At 39.6% G+C, this 14,262-nt stretch overlaps 2 protein-coding genes across 2 annotated transcripts in view; one reads left to right on the forward strand and one right to left on the reverse strand.

Moving 5' to 3' along the window:
- ST6GALNAC5 (ST6 N-acetylgalactosaminide alpha-2,6-sialyltransferase 5) overlaps positions 1 to 7,382 on the forward strand; it is a 160,014-nt gene extending 152,632 nt beyond the window's left edge. Inside the window, exon 5 of the mRNA XM_005302396.5 lies at positions 5,728 to 7,382. Coding sequence (XP_005302453.2) covers positions 5,728 to 5,887 — 160 coding nt within the window. The 3' untranslated portion in view covers positions 5,888 to 7,382. The remainder of the gene's footprint in view (positions 1 to 5,727) is intronic.
- The window catches only part of PIGK (phosphatidylinositol glycan anchor biosynthesis class K), a 114,567-nt gene that overhangs the window by 43,986 nt on the left and 56,319 nt on the right, over positions 1 to 14,262 (reverse strand). The gene's annotated exons all lie outside the window — the stretch shown is intronic.

Here is a 14,262-nt window from a genome sequence, read left to right on the forward strand (position 1 = left end):
CTGAAGTCCCCAATCCTGTTATTAGTGACCTCAATCGGCAGAGACCCTCCTGCTAGAGATCCCTGCCCCATGCTGCGGAGGAAGGCGAAAAACCTCCAGAGGCTCAGCCAATCTGCCCTGGAGGAAAATTCCTTCCCGACCCCAAATATGGCGATCAGTAAGACCCCGAGCATATAGGCAAGAGTCTCCATCCTGACCCCTTTTAGCCATTATGCTATTTACCTACCATTGCTTGGTTTTCCTTGACAACTATGTTTTACCATTAAACCATTCCCTCCATAAACTTATCTAACTTAATCTTAAAGCCAGACAAGTCCCTCGCCCCCACCGTTTCCCTCGGAAGGCCGTTCCAATATTTCACCCCTCTAACGGTCAGAAACCTTCGTCTAATTTCAAGCCTGAACTTCCCCACGGCCAGTTTATATCCATTCGTTCTCGTATCCACGTTAGTACTAAGCTGGAATAATTCATCTCCCTCCCTTGTATTAATCCCTCTAATATATTTAAAGATAGCAATTTTATATGGCTCACTGTAAAAGTAAAGAGATTAAAACACTTAATGCTAAGGAGATTTTTTTATATCTCTGTTTATTTCCAGCCCTAAATTAGTACAAAGTCCATTATGTTCAAATCCTGAAACGTGGCGACATCTTAATCATTAACATTTTAAATACGAAGCAATTTTTAAAACCCTTGTGATTTTCATTATAAATTAATAAATGCAAAAAGCCACTTTTCTGCAATGTTATGTTTTTGCAAGATTAAGGGTAAAAGTTTTCGAAGCACCTAAATGCCTTAGCCCATGTCAACATGGGAAAGGAATTGCCAGTATAGTCATCCCAGCAAAGCCTCCTAGTGGAGATGCGGTTTACATGGGCAAAAAAGAGTGCTTTTGCCTTATACCAGTTCCCCGAATGAAATAAAGTATCCCAACAAAAGAACCCTTTTGCTGGTATAACTGAGTCTACTCTAGGGCTTTTGCTGGAATAGAAATGTCGTAAAAAATTCCCCCTCCCAAGCGACATTACTATACCAGCAACAGTTTCTAGTGTATTACATTATCACATACTCCTTGCCAAAAAAATTTCTACGACAGAAATGGTTAGCGTCTTTTGATTTTCTTCACCATCATAAAGATCTAGCATTCCACCATCTAACTGACAGATCAGTTACACGATCTGTTTTCTCCTCTCCCTAGTAGGGATGCTACAATGGTTCCATAATTAAAGTAACACTGAGATTTACACTTAAAGCTTTGAGTTGTGTGAACCCCGTACAAAATGCTTTCCCAAATATACAGCTTTTGCTCTTACTCTTTTTATATGGAATGAATAGCCTGTGAATTTTCAAACAAATCTGAGTCCATTTAAAAATATTTATACTCATAGACTCTTTTAAGAGACATTTGTTTTACTAAGTACCTTTTTCCTCTAGAAAATTATTTACTGAATTTTGAGATATGAAATTTGGTGTTTATATTTTAACCAAATCTGGGTAAAATAATTAGTGTATTTATTTTTATTTATTAACAGTTAGGTATAACTGTTTCTACCTGTATTTCAATGTTTATTGACATATATAAAATATAAATACATAAGTATTGGATGCTCCAAAATCAGAGCTCTCGTTTTATCATTATGTTTGAAGTCTATGGGTGTGGATCTGATGCAATGATATCTTCCTCAGTCTGGAAACAATAATTTCAGTCAGATAATGAGTACAGATTTCTTGCTCTCAGCTGCATATGGCAGAACTAACTCATACACAAATAACGGAACAATTGGAATCACCCAGCACATATGTTCAAGAAAAAACCAAAGTGACCAGACACAAAAAAGGAAACAATGTCTAAAAATTGATTTTTATTTTTTTTTGCAGGATTTAACTTAGCATTTATGCAGCTAAGTAGAAAATTCACATCCCTATTGGCATTTTTTTTGTTATGTTACAAAATGGCCTTGATTTCTGAATTAGAAATCTCTCTCTCATCTACCTTTGCATGTCTAATGACTAGAGTACCAGGGACAGCATACATGACTACAGCTGGGTCCGTGGTACATGACTAGAGCTCTTGGACACTATGGCAATACAAATAAATAATGGACATAAGCACCATTTTCATCATCAATGGTAATACCAAGCTTTTATGTATATACTACAAAATATATACACTTCTACCTCGATATAACGCGATCCGATATAACACAAATTTGGATATAACGCGGTAAAGCAGTGCTCGGGAGGGCGCAGGGGGCAGGGGGCGCTGCATACTCCGGTGGGTCAAAGCAAGTTTAAAATTTTTTTTAAAAAATAATTATTTATTTAATAACACAGTTTCACCTATAACGCGGTAAGATTTTTTGGCTCCCAAGGACAGCGTTATATCGAGGTAGAGGTGTACTTCCGGAGTACTGGCTTCTAGTCCTATTCTCGTTGTAGAATAGCTAGCATGCAGTATTGCTCAGCAGCACTAGACTATATGGGTCCCATACCAGAAAAATTAATGAAAATGTGTTCCTCCTGCATTATAAATACAGTACTTCTGCAGCAGTTTGTCACTGCCTTTCCTGTGTATCAGGGACTACGTATTCTTTCAAATCACATAATAACAAGCTGAATATTCATTGTCTATCTGTGATTAGTGCTTATTTTTTATTTTATTTTTTTATTTTTGTTGGTCAAATGAGATTTCATAAGTATAGACAGAGTGTAGGCAGAGTGTTTTATGTTAACTTACCATTGGGTTTAATTTTTATACCGTGATGTCCTCTGCCCTATGTTCCTAAGAATACTGCTGCTGCTGCATTTACCGAGACAAGGATGAGTGCAGTAAAGACACTCATCCTCACCAATAAATATATGACCGGTCACTTTGAAATGAAAAATTTCCATTTAGGTAAATATGCTGCATTGTAAAGTACTGAACTTTTACTAGAGGGTTGCTTAGTGACTGCGGTTATTGTCTTGTTACAGAAAGCTGGACTGAACCCTGATAAACGTGGTATTTATTGATGAATCATATTCCCTGGGAGACAAAGCCTGGGGAAAAAAAGATATAGTGAAAACAGCAACTGGGGCACCTGCCGACTCTTGCTGTAATGCCAAGAAGCCTACAACATTCCTACTACAGCTCTCCCCCTTCATAACAAGCTGGGGCCATCTTCCTATTATGGCAGTGGTACGCTCCCATCACCCTTGGGAGAACTGATGTGATGGGGGCCATTAGGGAACAGCAGATACTCTGTGTTTATCTGGTAGAACATGATTCATGAGAGGTAGCAGACAGTGATGGTGGCTTCTTATCAGAGGAGTACACTGAGACCATGGGAATTTCATCATGGGTGGCTTCTACTTACTGGAGAAGGGACTTTTCTTCTTTTAAATGTTTTCGCTGATATGCTTTTGTGACCAAAACGAAGCTGAGCAGACACAGCAACTACAGACCTGAGCATCTTTAATAAAATCATGGCTTTCCTTCAAAGGCTTTTTAGAAAAAAGAATCACTATTAAAAGGTGAGAACACCTGCCAGTGGAACACTAATAATCTGACCAAATCCCAGAAGAAATCATTACAGCCTAACCTCTGCAGTGGAAATAGGCAATCCTGGGATACTGTCAAACCCAGGAATTAAGTGTTTTCACATTTTTCCACTAAAACCCTATAGAATAATTGATCTGTTATACCTATCTTACATTACACATACCATAATTATACATCAAATTTTATACAGCAGAGTTTAAAAAGAAATCCACTGCAGCACCTGGGCACCTTGTTTCATCACTCTCCCTCCATCAGAACAATAGACATATTGTGGAATATTGCGATTAATTGTTTGAAAGCTCTCTGGGTCGCAAATTTACAACCACACAAAGTTGACTGTACATACACCATACTTCAGTACAGTAAAGCAAGCCTAAAATAAAAAGAGCCAATGACAAAACATGACAGCATGGCTCCTGAAAGATAATTCTCCATGTGGAAGCAAAGTCTGAAAATGACTTCTTGAGCCCTTAGGAACTATATGTGGATTTTAATAGTAGCCACTTGTGGTGCCACAATGAAGCACAGTGGCAGCTTTCTGCTGCTTCCTCTTCATCTGTTGTATATGATCACATTACACCATCTTAAGCATTTGAAGGAGTAGCTATCTAAGACGATACAAAGTACAGGATACATTCTTTTGCAGCATGTGAGGAGGGTGACCTAAAGCACATGACCAAACACAAAATGCAGTAATTCATTTCCTTAGCTACACCATCCACAGTCTGAAGAAAATCCATAAATGATGTTTTAATTCAATAAAAGAAATAGTCTAGAAAGATACATGTTGCACTGTGATTTATTTGTTTCTGCCACCTACTGGCTGTTAACTCTAACTGTAGAAATAGTCTGACGTTCCTGTTTTGTCACACCGTATTTTCTTGCAGCGTGCCCAGTACAGAATCTCTTAATGAAGATTGCATGATGCAATCTGTATAGTCTACAAACAAAAGTTTTGTTGCATCTATGAAAAGAGGCACGTCATCAATATAAAGTAAAATCGTAAGAAACAATTCCAGTTTTAGCAGCGTACAAAAGTGATAGCATCAGAGTAAAAATGTTGTGGAAAAAGCTATTACACAATGTAGATTTCTGAGTTTAAAGCACTACTACACTACATCCTGTTTGATATGGTGCCTAATGTTAACAGGTTGATAAAGAAAGGAATCCAGAAAATATCCACATTATAATGACTTGTGTATACATAGTTTTTCTGTATATAAAGGATCACACTGTGGACACCATAGTGGTGTCTTAATTTTGCATTCAGGGATTAAGAAAATGGGTGAAAAGGTAAAATATGTGCATTTCCTCTGATGCATAATGCATGCTATAGAGAGATGGGCATTTTCTAATAGGCTCTGGCTCTACACTTAAAACGACTAAATGACTAAAATGACTAAAGAGCCCATTCCTGCAGCCCTTGTTCTAACTCCTATTGAAATCTATAGGAGATTTACACATGTAAGGCTGCAAAAAGGGGGCCCTAAATAATTTACAGGAATTATGCATTCTGAAGACTGTAATTCAGTATCATAGTAATATTCTCACCTAAAATACACTGAGTCTCAAGCTAATGCATTTTTTCCATGTGTATTGAACACTAGAGAGGAAACGTTACTACATCATCTTTCTGACAAAAGACTGAGCAAGAGTATTGAGTTTGGGATGCACATAGGCACACTAAGAAAAAAATGCAAAACTTTTCTCTTCCACATAATTTTGAGAGAGAAGTATTTATTTCATACTTCTATATAAAACGTAAATTAGTCCCTGATTCTTCATATGCAATGTTTTCTTCAGCAAAATTGAAGAAACAGACAACAGCACTAAAACTGCACTGATGACTACGAAAAGCCTAAGGCGCCGGTATAATCTATGGTGGTTATGTACCATCTAGACTTCAAGATAGAATCATATTTTAATACTGTCAGGGGTATGTGTGTTGCAGCCAAGTACTCTGACAGTTGTTTGCCATGTGGATAGAAAGTCAGTAATTATTGGGCAATTTTTTCCAGGAGGACGGGGGGGAGGGAGTAAAATTTTTCTAGGGCGGAGGAGTCTATTCCTATAACTTAGACAGAGATCTGAAATCTTATCTTCAATATTCAAATACAGAAGTCCCTTAATAACGAAAACTCCTGTGCATTTCTTATTTTCACAGATTTTTTTTTTTTTTTTTTAAGGCCAAGGGACCATTTTCGCCAATGTGGACGGAGATCAAATCTGGATCTGGTAGTTGTACAAGAAAAATGTATGGAAAGATGTGTTTGCTTTATGACTACATATGAATTTAGTGTTCCCATAGATAAAACCTTAAACTGCCTCCAAGAGGCCAGTGCATGATTATAAATGTCAAAGCAATAGAAGGGCAAAACCTGAGTCAAAGTTAATACCTAACAGCAAATCATTGTGGGACACTGGTGTGTGTACAAAAGAAAAAATCAAAATAGAGCCTTTAAATTAAAGACAGTGGTGTGATTAGAACTTAAGAACAAACAAAGACACAGACAACTGACCCTGTGCGCACACACTATTGACTAGATATCATCTTTCAGTTCCCTTTTCGCTGAGGTGGAGTGGAACTCAGCAATGTGGCTTTTTCTTGGAATGAAATGCTTTCAACGAAGCTACAAAACCACCTTCCTCTCTCTGGTATCCAAGGGTAGTTTTATGGGCAGTAATGACACATAATAAATAATCACATTCAGAACTATTGCACACCACACTATGGGACTACTTTGGTTATTAAAGCTTTAATTAGTTGGTCTACGCACTATGTATTATGTAAGATCTTTACAGGGTCTGTTCTATTATATTGGATCAAATCACAATACTTGAAACGACACTGAAGCACGTACATTAGAACAAGAGATATCAAGCCACTTTAAGTACAATTTTCACCATATTATAAAAAGCATTTCCTTTAATAAAGGGCAAATTTGACCGCTATTGGTGAAATTACGTATATAATTTAAGCAACTCCCTCACCTTTTTTAATTTTGGAGGAAAACGGCACTTTAAAGGATTTCTAATTGATAAAGGGTGAATATTAACCCTACATGAAGATGTTTAAAGTTCATTTTGGATTTGGAGTCTTAATAATATATCAATGTGTTCACTTATATTTTCTAGTTACATTTCTCCTGCTTTCCAACCTTTTTACCTAGCTTCTGTCTTCTGTACTAGTAGTTGCTATGGTAACTTTGGCTCTCTTTTTCCACTGTTCATACAGGTTTTCATCAAACCCAATAACTATTTTTTTAATGTGATCTGCTCCAGTACAATAGTTCCTTGAGAAAGGTGAATACATTGCACTACAGCAGACCTTTGCTAAATAAACACTACTGATTGGGAGTATCATCAACAATCGCTGAATGTTGTGAATTAGCAAGTACAAATTTTAAAAAGCCAAGGGTAGCGTCTGACAATATGTACTTTGTTCATTTATTTGACCACTGCTCACTAAAAATATGCCCATAATTCATAACAGTAGTAAACATATGATGGTAAGATTTGTACCAGTGATGATGCTTAGGAATAAGAGAACTTGCTATAGCATCTTACTATGGCAGTTTTGTGGAGAGAAAAACAAACCTTGCTACCCTGGTTTTGTGTGGCTCACGAACGTGCAAGGGGACTAGTGCAGTGAGAATTAACTGCTTTATTGTAACTGACAAAAGTAAATTTTTAATCCTTCAGGTATAATTGCAGATCATACCTTATGTTCATGGCTTCCCTATTTTGGGGAAAATATCCTTGTTCAGCCTTATAAAATATTTCATAAGGATTAGAATATAGAGCACAGTACTGGGCTGCATTCTACCAAAAAAAAAAAAAAGGGTCAGTGAGGCATACATGACTATAATTTATTCATTATATGACAGCTGGTGTCCCATAATAATTGAGTCAACTGCAACTGCCTTCCACTATAATCCAAGTTTCTCACCTCAATTTCCCAGAATACTTAGCTTTTAGATTAAAATATTTCATGATGGGTTTTTTCCTGGAGGTAATTTTTAATTTTTTTTTAACTAAAAAAAATTAAGAAAATCCTTTCTGCTCTTTTGGCATTACAAGAGGTCAACGTTCCTCCTCTCACCGCCAAAGGAATCCACCCTCAGTAAAAATTGATCACTTTTTTTTTTTTTTTTTTTTGAGCAGGGGAGAGTTACACAAACATGGGTCACCACCAGGGCCGGCTCTGGCTTTTTGGCCGCCCCAAGCAAAAAAAAACAACAAAAAAACAGGACGGCCAGAACGGCAAAGCAAAACAAACAAACAAACAAAAACAGGGATCTGTGCGCCGGAGCGCGGGTGCAGGGGGACCGGCTAGCGGGGAGAGGGGGAGGGAGCGGGTGGGAGAGAGAGAGAGAGAAGGGGGCGGCCAGGGCTACAGCGGGGCGCTGCCACGCGGCCCCTCCCACTGCGCAGCGCCGCCTGCCGGGAGGGCTCTGCTCCGGTCGGCGGAGAGGGAAGGACGAGGACTGCCCTGCCGGGCTTGCTACAGGGCGCTCCCATCCTCCATGCCAGCGCCCCCTACAGGGCAGCCGGAGCAGAACAAAGAAACAAAAAAAAGCGGCCATGCCACCCTAGGATTGGGCGCAATGCCGCCTCATTCAATCTGCCGCCCCAAGCACCAGCTTGCTCGGCTGGTGCCTGGAGCCGGCCCTGGTCATCACCGAAACTCTAAGCTGGATAAAAGCTTATTTAAGATTAAATATGAAGCATCTAAAATGGTGGGACTGAGCATGAGGAACACAAATCCACACAAAGCTATTATCTGCACTCTTAGGAGCAGATTCCAATACCCTTACTCAGACCAAGTAGTGCCTTATTCCACAAAGCAGTCCCAGTGACTCCAGGAGGATTATTCATAGCCCAACATGAACAAGGGTATCTCACTCAAGGAACTACCCAACATGAGTAAGGGGTTCAGAATCTACCCTTAACCATGGATATAAGCCTCATGCAATTAGTTAATGTCCAATTATTTGGTTAGATGAATTTGCAAGATCACCAAGTGAAGCTGTAAAAAAAAAAAAAAAAAAAATAACACAGCACATATGCTCCATGCTTAGCTATTGCAACTCTAAAAACTACCCCCAAACACAGAGCTGTGAAGTGAAGGCACCTGGGCCTTCAAAAGTTTTAACTGGAAAGCGGCAAAAGTGTGCAGTCAGTCCCTTACCAAAGAAGTTTATAGTGTCTTTCCAGCAGCACTACCCATGCTTTCCAAAGCAAGGAACTTTTCAAACTCAACCGGTGAAGGTTGCAGTCCTTATAAACTGCATAAATCACAGAGCTATGGATCAAGGAACTTACATTCACCACTTATTATTTGTATTACTGCAGCACGCAGAGGACCCACTCCGATCAGGGCCCAATTTTGCTAGATGCTGTACAAGCTCATAGGAAAACATGGTCCCTGCCTGCAAAGGGCTTGCAAGCTGAAGACAAAAAAAAAAAAAAAAAAAATGATGAAGAGTGAGGGTAAGGAACACACCACACCACTTCACATATTGGGGTCTCTATAGGTATTTTGAAAAATATAAAATTCTCCCTAGCTACACCCTCCTTATGTAACTTGATTCATACTTTTCTGTTTTAAAAATCCATAACCAATACTAGTCTGCCATTCTAAAACTCCTCTTTTGTCCCCATTCAGCCTGATCTCAGTAACTAAACCAGGATGCTTCAGAATTTCTTGTCCCTTGCCTTCCCAGTCCCACCTGCTCTCTTGCCCCTAATTTGTACCTTGAACTGAGAGAGAAAGAAAGAGAACTGAAACCATCAGAACACCTTAACAGCTGTCCAGGCTCCAAAGCCTGTGGAGGGTCACACTGTCCACACAGGGTCCCTCCTACCCAGGCCCCTAATCACAGCAGCTCCAGCTACCTCTCCCTAGTCAGGATGACACGTGGAGGAAAACGTCCAAAGTAGAATCGTGCAGAGTAGGCTGTGATGTCAATAGGGCCCTGGGACTCTGATGATGCGTCAGAAATCCTTCTGCCTCCCACGAAGACAGGCCCTGCCACTGCAAACTACTGCTCTATCTCAGCCCATGATGCTGAGGGGGGGCATCTTCGATCCTTACCTGCTCCCCTACTCTCAGGTTACACGATCCGGGGCCCTGAAAGGACGAGTTTTTTCTCTTAGCATGTAAGCAGTGGATAGGCTGTGAGGAAATGCTGTACTGTTAGTTTTGTGATGCGGATTCCTATTGGTAGGTCTGTTGTAAACAATAAAGTATCTTCTCTGCCGTAGCCTGTGATTTCCGAAAAAGGAGATTGCATGTATCCCACTTGTGTACATCTCTGTTCAAGACTGGTGTACATAGTATGAACAGTTACATTAAGACAGTACCCAGATGGTGTGTCACTGATTTCTCCTTCAATGGGAAACTGACCTAAAGGCACCCTGATCACCTAACTCTTCGGCAAAGGAGCAACAGACATTATTTATTTTATTTCTGAGTGGTAGCCATGTTAGTCTGTATCAGCAAAAATAACGAGGAGTCCTTGTGGCACCTTAGAGACTAACAGATTTATTTGGGCATAAGTTTTTGTGGGCTAGAACCCACTTCATCAGATGCATGGAGTGAAAAATACAGGAGCAGGTATAAATACATGAAAGGATGGGAGTTGCCTTACCATGTGTGAGGTCAGTCTAACGAGACAATTCAATTAACAGCAGGATACCAAGGGAGGAAAAATAACTTTTGAAGTGGTAATGAGAGTGGCCCATTTCAGACAGTTGACAAGAAGGTGTGAGTAACAGTAGGGGGAAATTAGTATTGGGGAACTTAGGTTTAGGTTTTGTAATGACGTAACCACTCCCAGTCTTTATTCAGGCCTAATCTGATGGTGTCCAGTTTGCAAATTAATTCCAGTTCTGCAGTTTCACGTTGCAGTCTGTTTTTGAAGTTTTTTTTGTTGCAGAATTGCCACTTTTAGGTCTGTTATTGAGTGACCAGAGAGACTGAAGTGTTCTCCTACTGGTTTTTAAATGTTATGATTCCTGATGTCAGATTTGTGTCCATTTATTCTTTTGCGTACAGACTGTCCGGCTTGGCCAATGTACATGGCAGAGGGGCATTGCTGGCATATATCACATTGGTAGATGTGCAGGTGAACGAGCCCCTGATGGTGTGGCTGATGTGGTTAGGTCCTATGACGGTGTCCCTTGAATAGATATGTGGACAGAGTTGGCAACGGGGTTCGTTGCAGGGTTTGGTTCCTGGGTTGGATGTTTTTGTTGTGTGGTGTGTAGTTGCTGGTGAGTATTTGCTTTAGGTTGGGGGGCCGTCTGTAAGCGAGGACTGGCCTGTCTCCCAAGGTCTGTGAGAGTGAGGGATCCTCGTTCAGGATAGGTTGTAGATCCTTGATGATGTGCTGGAGAGGTTTTAGTTGGGGGCTGTAGGTGACGACTAGTGGCGTTCTGTTACTTTCTTTGTTGGGCCGGTCTTGTAGTAGGTGACTTCTGGTACCCTTCTGGCTCTGTCAATCTGTTTCTTCACTTCAGCAGGTGGATATTGTAGTTTTAAGAACGCTTGATAGAGATCCTGTAGGTGTTTGTCTCTGTCTGAGGAATTGGAGCAAATGCGGTTGTATCTTAGAGGTTGGCTGTAGACAATGGATCATGTGATGTGGTCTGGATGAAAGCTGGAGGCATTTAGGTAAGTATAGCGGTCAGTAGGTTTCCGGTATAGGGTGGTGTTTATGTGACCATCTCTTATTAGAACTGTAGTGTCTAGGATCTGGACCTCTTGTGTGGACTGGTCCAGGCGGAGGTTGATGGTGGGGTGGAAATTGTTGAAATCATGGTGGAATTCCTCAAGGGCCTCCTTCCCAGGGGTCCAGATGATGAAGATGTCATCAATGTAGCGTAAGTAGAGTAGGGGCATTAGGGGATGAGAACTGAGGAAGTGTTGTTCTAAGTCAGCCATAAAAATGTTGGCATACGGTGGGGCCATGCGGGGACCCATAGCAGTCCCGCTGGCTTGAAGGTATAAATTGTCCCCAAATCTGAAATAGTTGTGGGTGAGGACAAAGTCACAAAGTTCAGCCACCAAGTTTGCTGTGATGGTATCGGGGATGCTATTCCTGATGGCTTGTAGTCCATCTTTGTGTGGAATGTTCATGTAGAGAGCTTCTACATCCATAGTGGCTAGGATGGTGTTTTCTGGAAGATCACTAAAGGATTGTATTTTCCTCAGGAAGTCAGTGGTGTCTCAAAGATAGCTGGGAGTGCTGGTAGCGTAGGGCCTGAAGAGAGAGCCTATCTCATTAGACTGACCTCACACTTTGTAAGGCAACTACCATCCTTTCATGTATTTATACCTGCTCCTGTATTTTCCACTCTGTGCATCTGATGAAGTGGTTTCTAGCCCATGAAAGCTTATGCCCAAATAAATTTGCTAGTCTCTAAGGTGCCACAAGGACTCCTCGTTTTTATTTATTTTATGTTCCACAGTAAAGGGCACACAACATAAAGTGCTACGTTGGGAGAGTAAACCTTAACTTTTGGAGTCTCTTGACTTCTGAGAATTTGATTTTGCCATCTGCATTAGCACTTCTTTTGCATTTAATTTCTATTTAGCTTGACAATGATGGCTCATCTTTTTCAAATATTATACAGACGTGCAAATTTTCCTCCTCTTCACTTTCATTTTTGTATTATCCAAGTTAGCTTGAGCGGACGTGCCCCTTAAAACTATATTCTCTCTTTAAAAAGACAATTAGGGTGAATTTAAAGAAATGCCATAAAATCTGCTTCACTTGATTTCAGTTTTATTTTCTCTTGATATTTCTGGTGATGTTGACTTACTATATAATTATCCTTTTCCACAATTCTGATTATATTTAGCAAAATAAATAAAGTGAGAGAACACACAGTAGGTACAAAGCGTTTTCACAGCATTGAATTGGAGAACCAACTCTGTAATGTAGTCATAAATTCATCTCTAAAACTATTCTTGCAGTTTCTGTGCATGAAAAACATGCATTTGTACCAGTACAAAATGAGCAGGGAAGCTACTTGATTTGCAAACACAGACTGTGGTAGCAAATTTAGATGCCCCTTTAGAAAAATGCTATAGAAGTGCATTACTATACTAATTAACCACTGTCTCAAGTTCAATTACGTTAGCTTTGTTGTGATTTCAGATTAAAAATGGGATACACACAATGTACATGACAAGTATACTGTTTCATCATATATGATGTTTACTTACTGTAAACAAACCACTAAAACAATCTGCTTTCTGCCTACAGAAACAACAGCATAATGCCCAGTTTCCTGACACTAATTCTCAGTCACCAGTTGCATTTTTTAAAGTATATACTATGACAGGTTTATTTATAATTATTGACTTATAGTTTGCTTTTGTTGTTTTGTCTGATTTTTGTTTAATTGATCTGTCTTGTGAAGGAATTCTATTTTAAACTAGGCCTCATTCTGCATCCTCAGCAGAAGAACCACAGTATCTTCTCCCCACACCTCCCAAAAATTGCATACTGTATATAAACACAGAACTAAGTACATCAACAGAGATGAATTTCCATACATAAATTCCAAGCCACACCACTTTATAAATCAATATTACTTTAACAGATCCCTTGCATTTATTATGAGCAATAAAACCATTGTACATCTACACAAAGTTCAATACAGCGTTAACGATAATCATTTTTAAAAGCACACTATTAATTTCATCTCATAACAAATGTAAAGACAGTCATAACTTGACAGCAATACCACCACATTAATCATTTTTTTCAATACATAACGCAGATTCTGTCACAATGTTAATCAAGAATAAATTGTTCTCTGGTGCAGTTCAGGTCTGCAGTGAAAAATTATTTTTAAATTTAGTTTGGGGGTGAGGAGAGTCATACACATCCTTCACACAGTCAGTCCTGTGAAGACATCCACCCTTTCCTCATCCTCATGACTCCACAATGTAACTGCCATCTTTCTGGCTGATGCAAACTTAGCTATACTTCCCTTATGAGCCAGATAACATGATATTTAACCAGCTATACAGGGGTCACTGCTGAGAATCAAAAAGCATCAGAAGCACTATTGAACATACCTCTTAATGCCCACAATGTATTATGTATTTGTATTAGAGTAGCATTTAGAAGTCCCAACAAGGTAAAGGCCCCATGGTGCTAGGCGCTGTACAAACAGATTGTAAAAGACAGCCAAATCATAGTTTAAGACAAGATTTAAAAGGATACTATAGCAAACAACCAGCCTACAACTGTTAAATCTGTGTCTGAATGGTCAGTGGAAAAGAGGTTATGAATAACACCCTTACTTAAGCACGCATAATCAATGTATGGAAAAGCTACTGCAGATGACCTCTAGTTTAAGGACACTGTACACCTCATTTCTTAGAATACAGATGGTAGGGCTGTCCTTTGTATCTAACAAGGATGCCACACAGGAATGAACTCCCACTGAAGATTTGGCAAGATGTTTGGCCCTCTTTTCCAATCAGTTTTTCACATCTGCCTTTTTCTAAGTGTTTACAATCTTTACTGATAGTTGCTCTCTGTTCAAGTCTGTCTTTGGTTGTGTCTTCGGAGTTATCAATATTAAGCTGCATGAGTTGAGATTTTGCATACGCGCATCTCTGGAGCATGTATGTTGACTACCCTTTCTGAGTTTCAACTCACCATAGAGGACTTTTTGCAGGAGTCTGTCAGCACCCA

Source organism: Chrysemys picta, chromosome 8 (assembly GCF_011386835.1).
Source record: "Chrysemys picta bellii isolate R12L10 chromosome 8, ASM1138683v2, whole genome shotgun sequence".
Taxonomy (NCBI): Eukaryota; Metazoa; Chordata; order Testudines; family Emydidae; genus Chrysemys; species Chrysemys picta.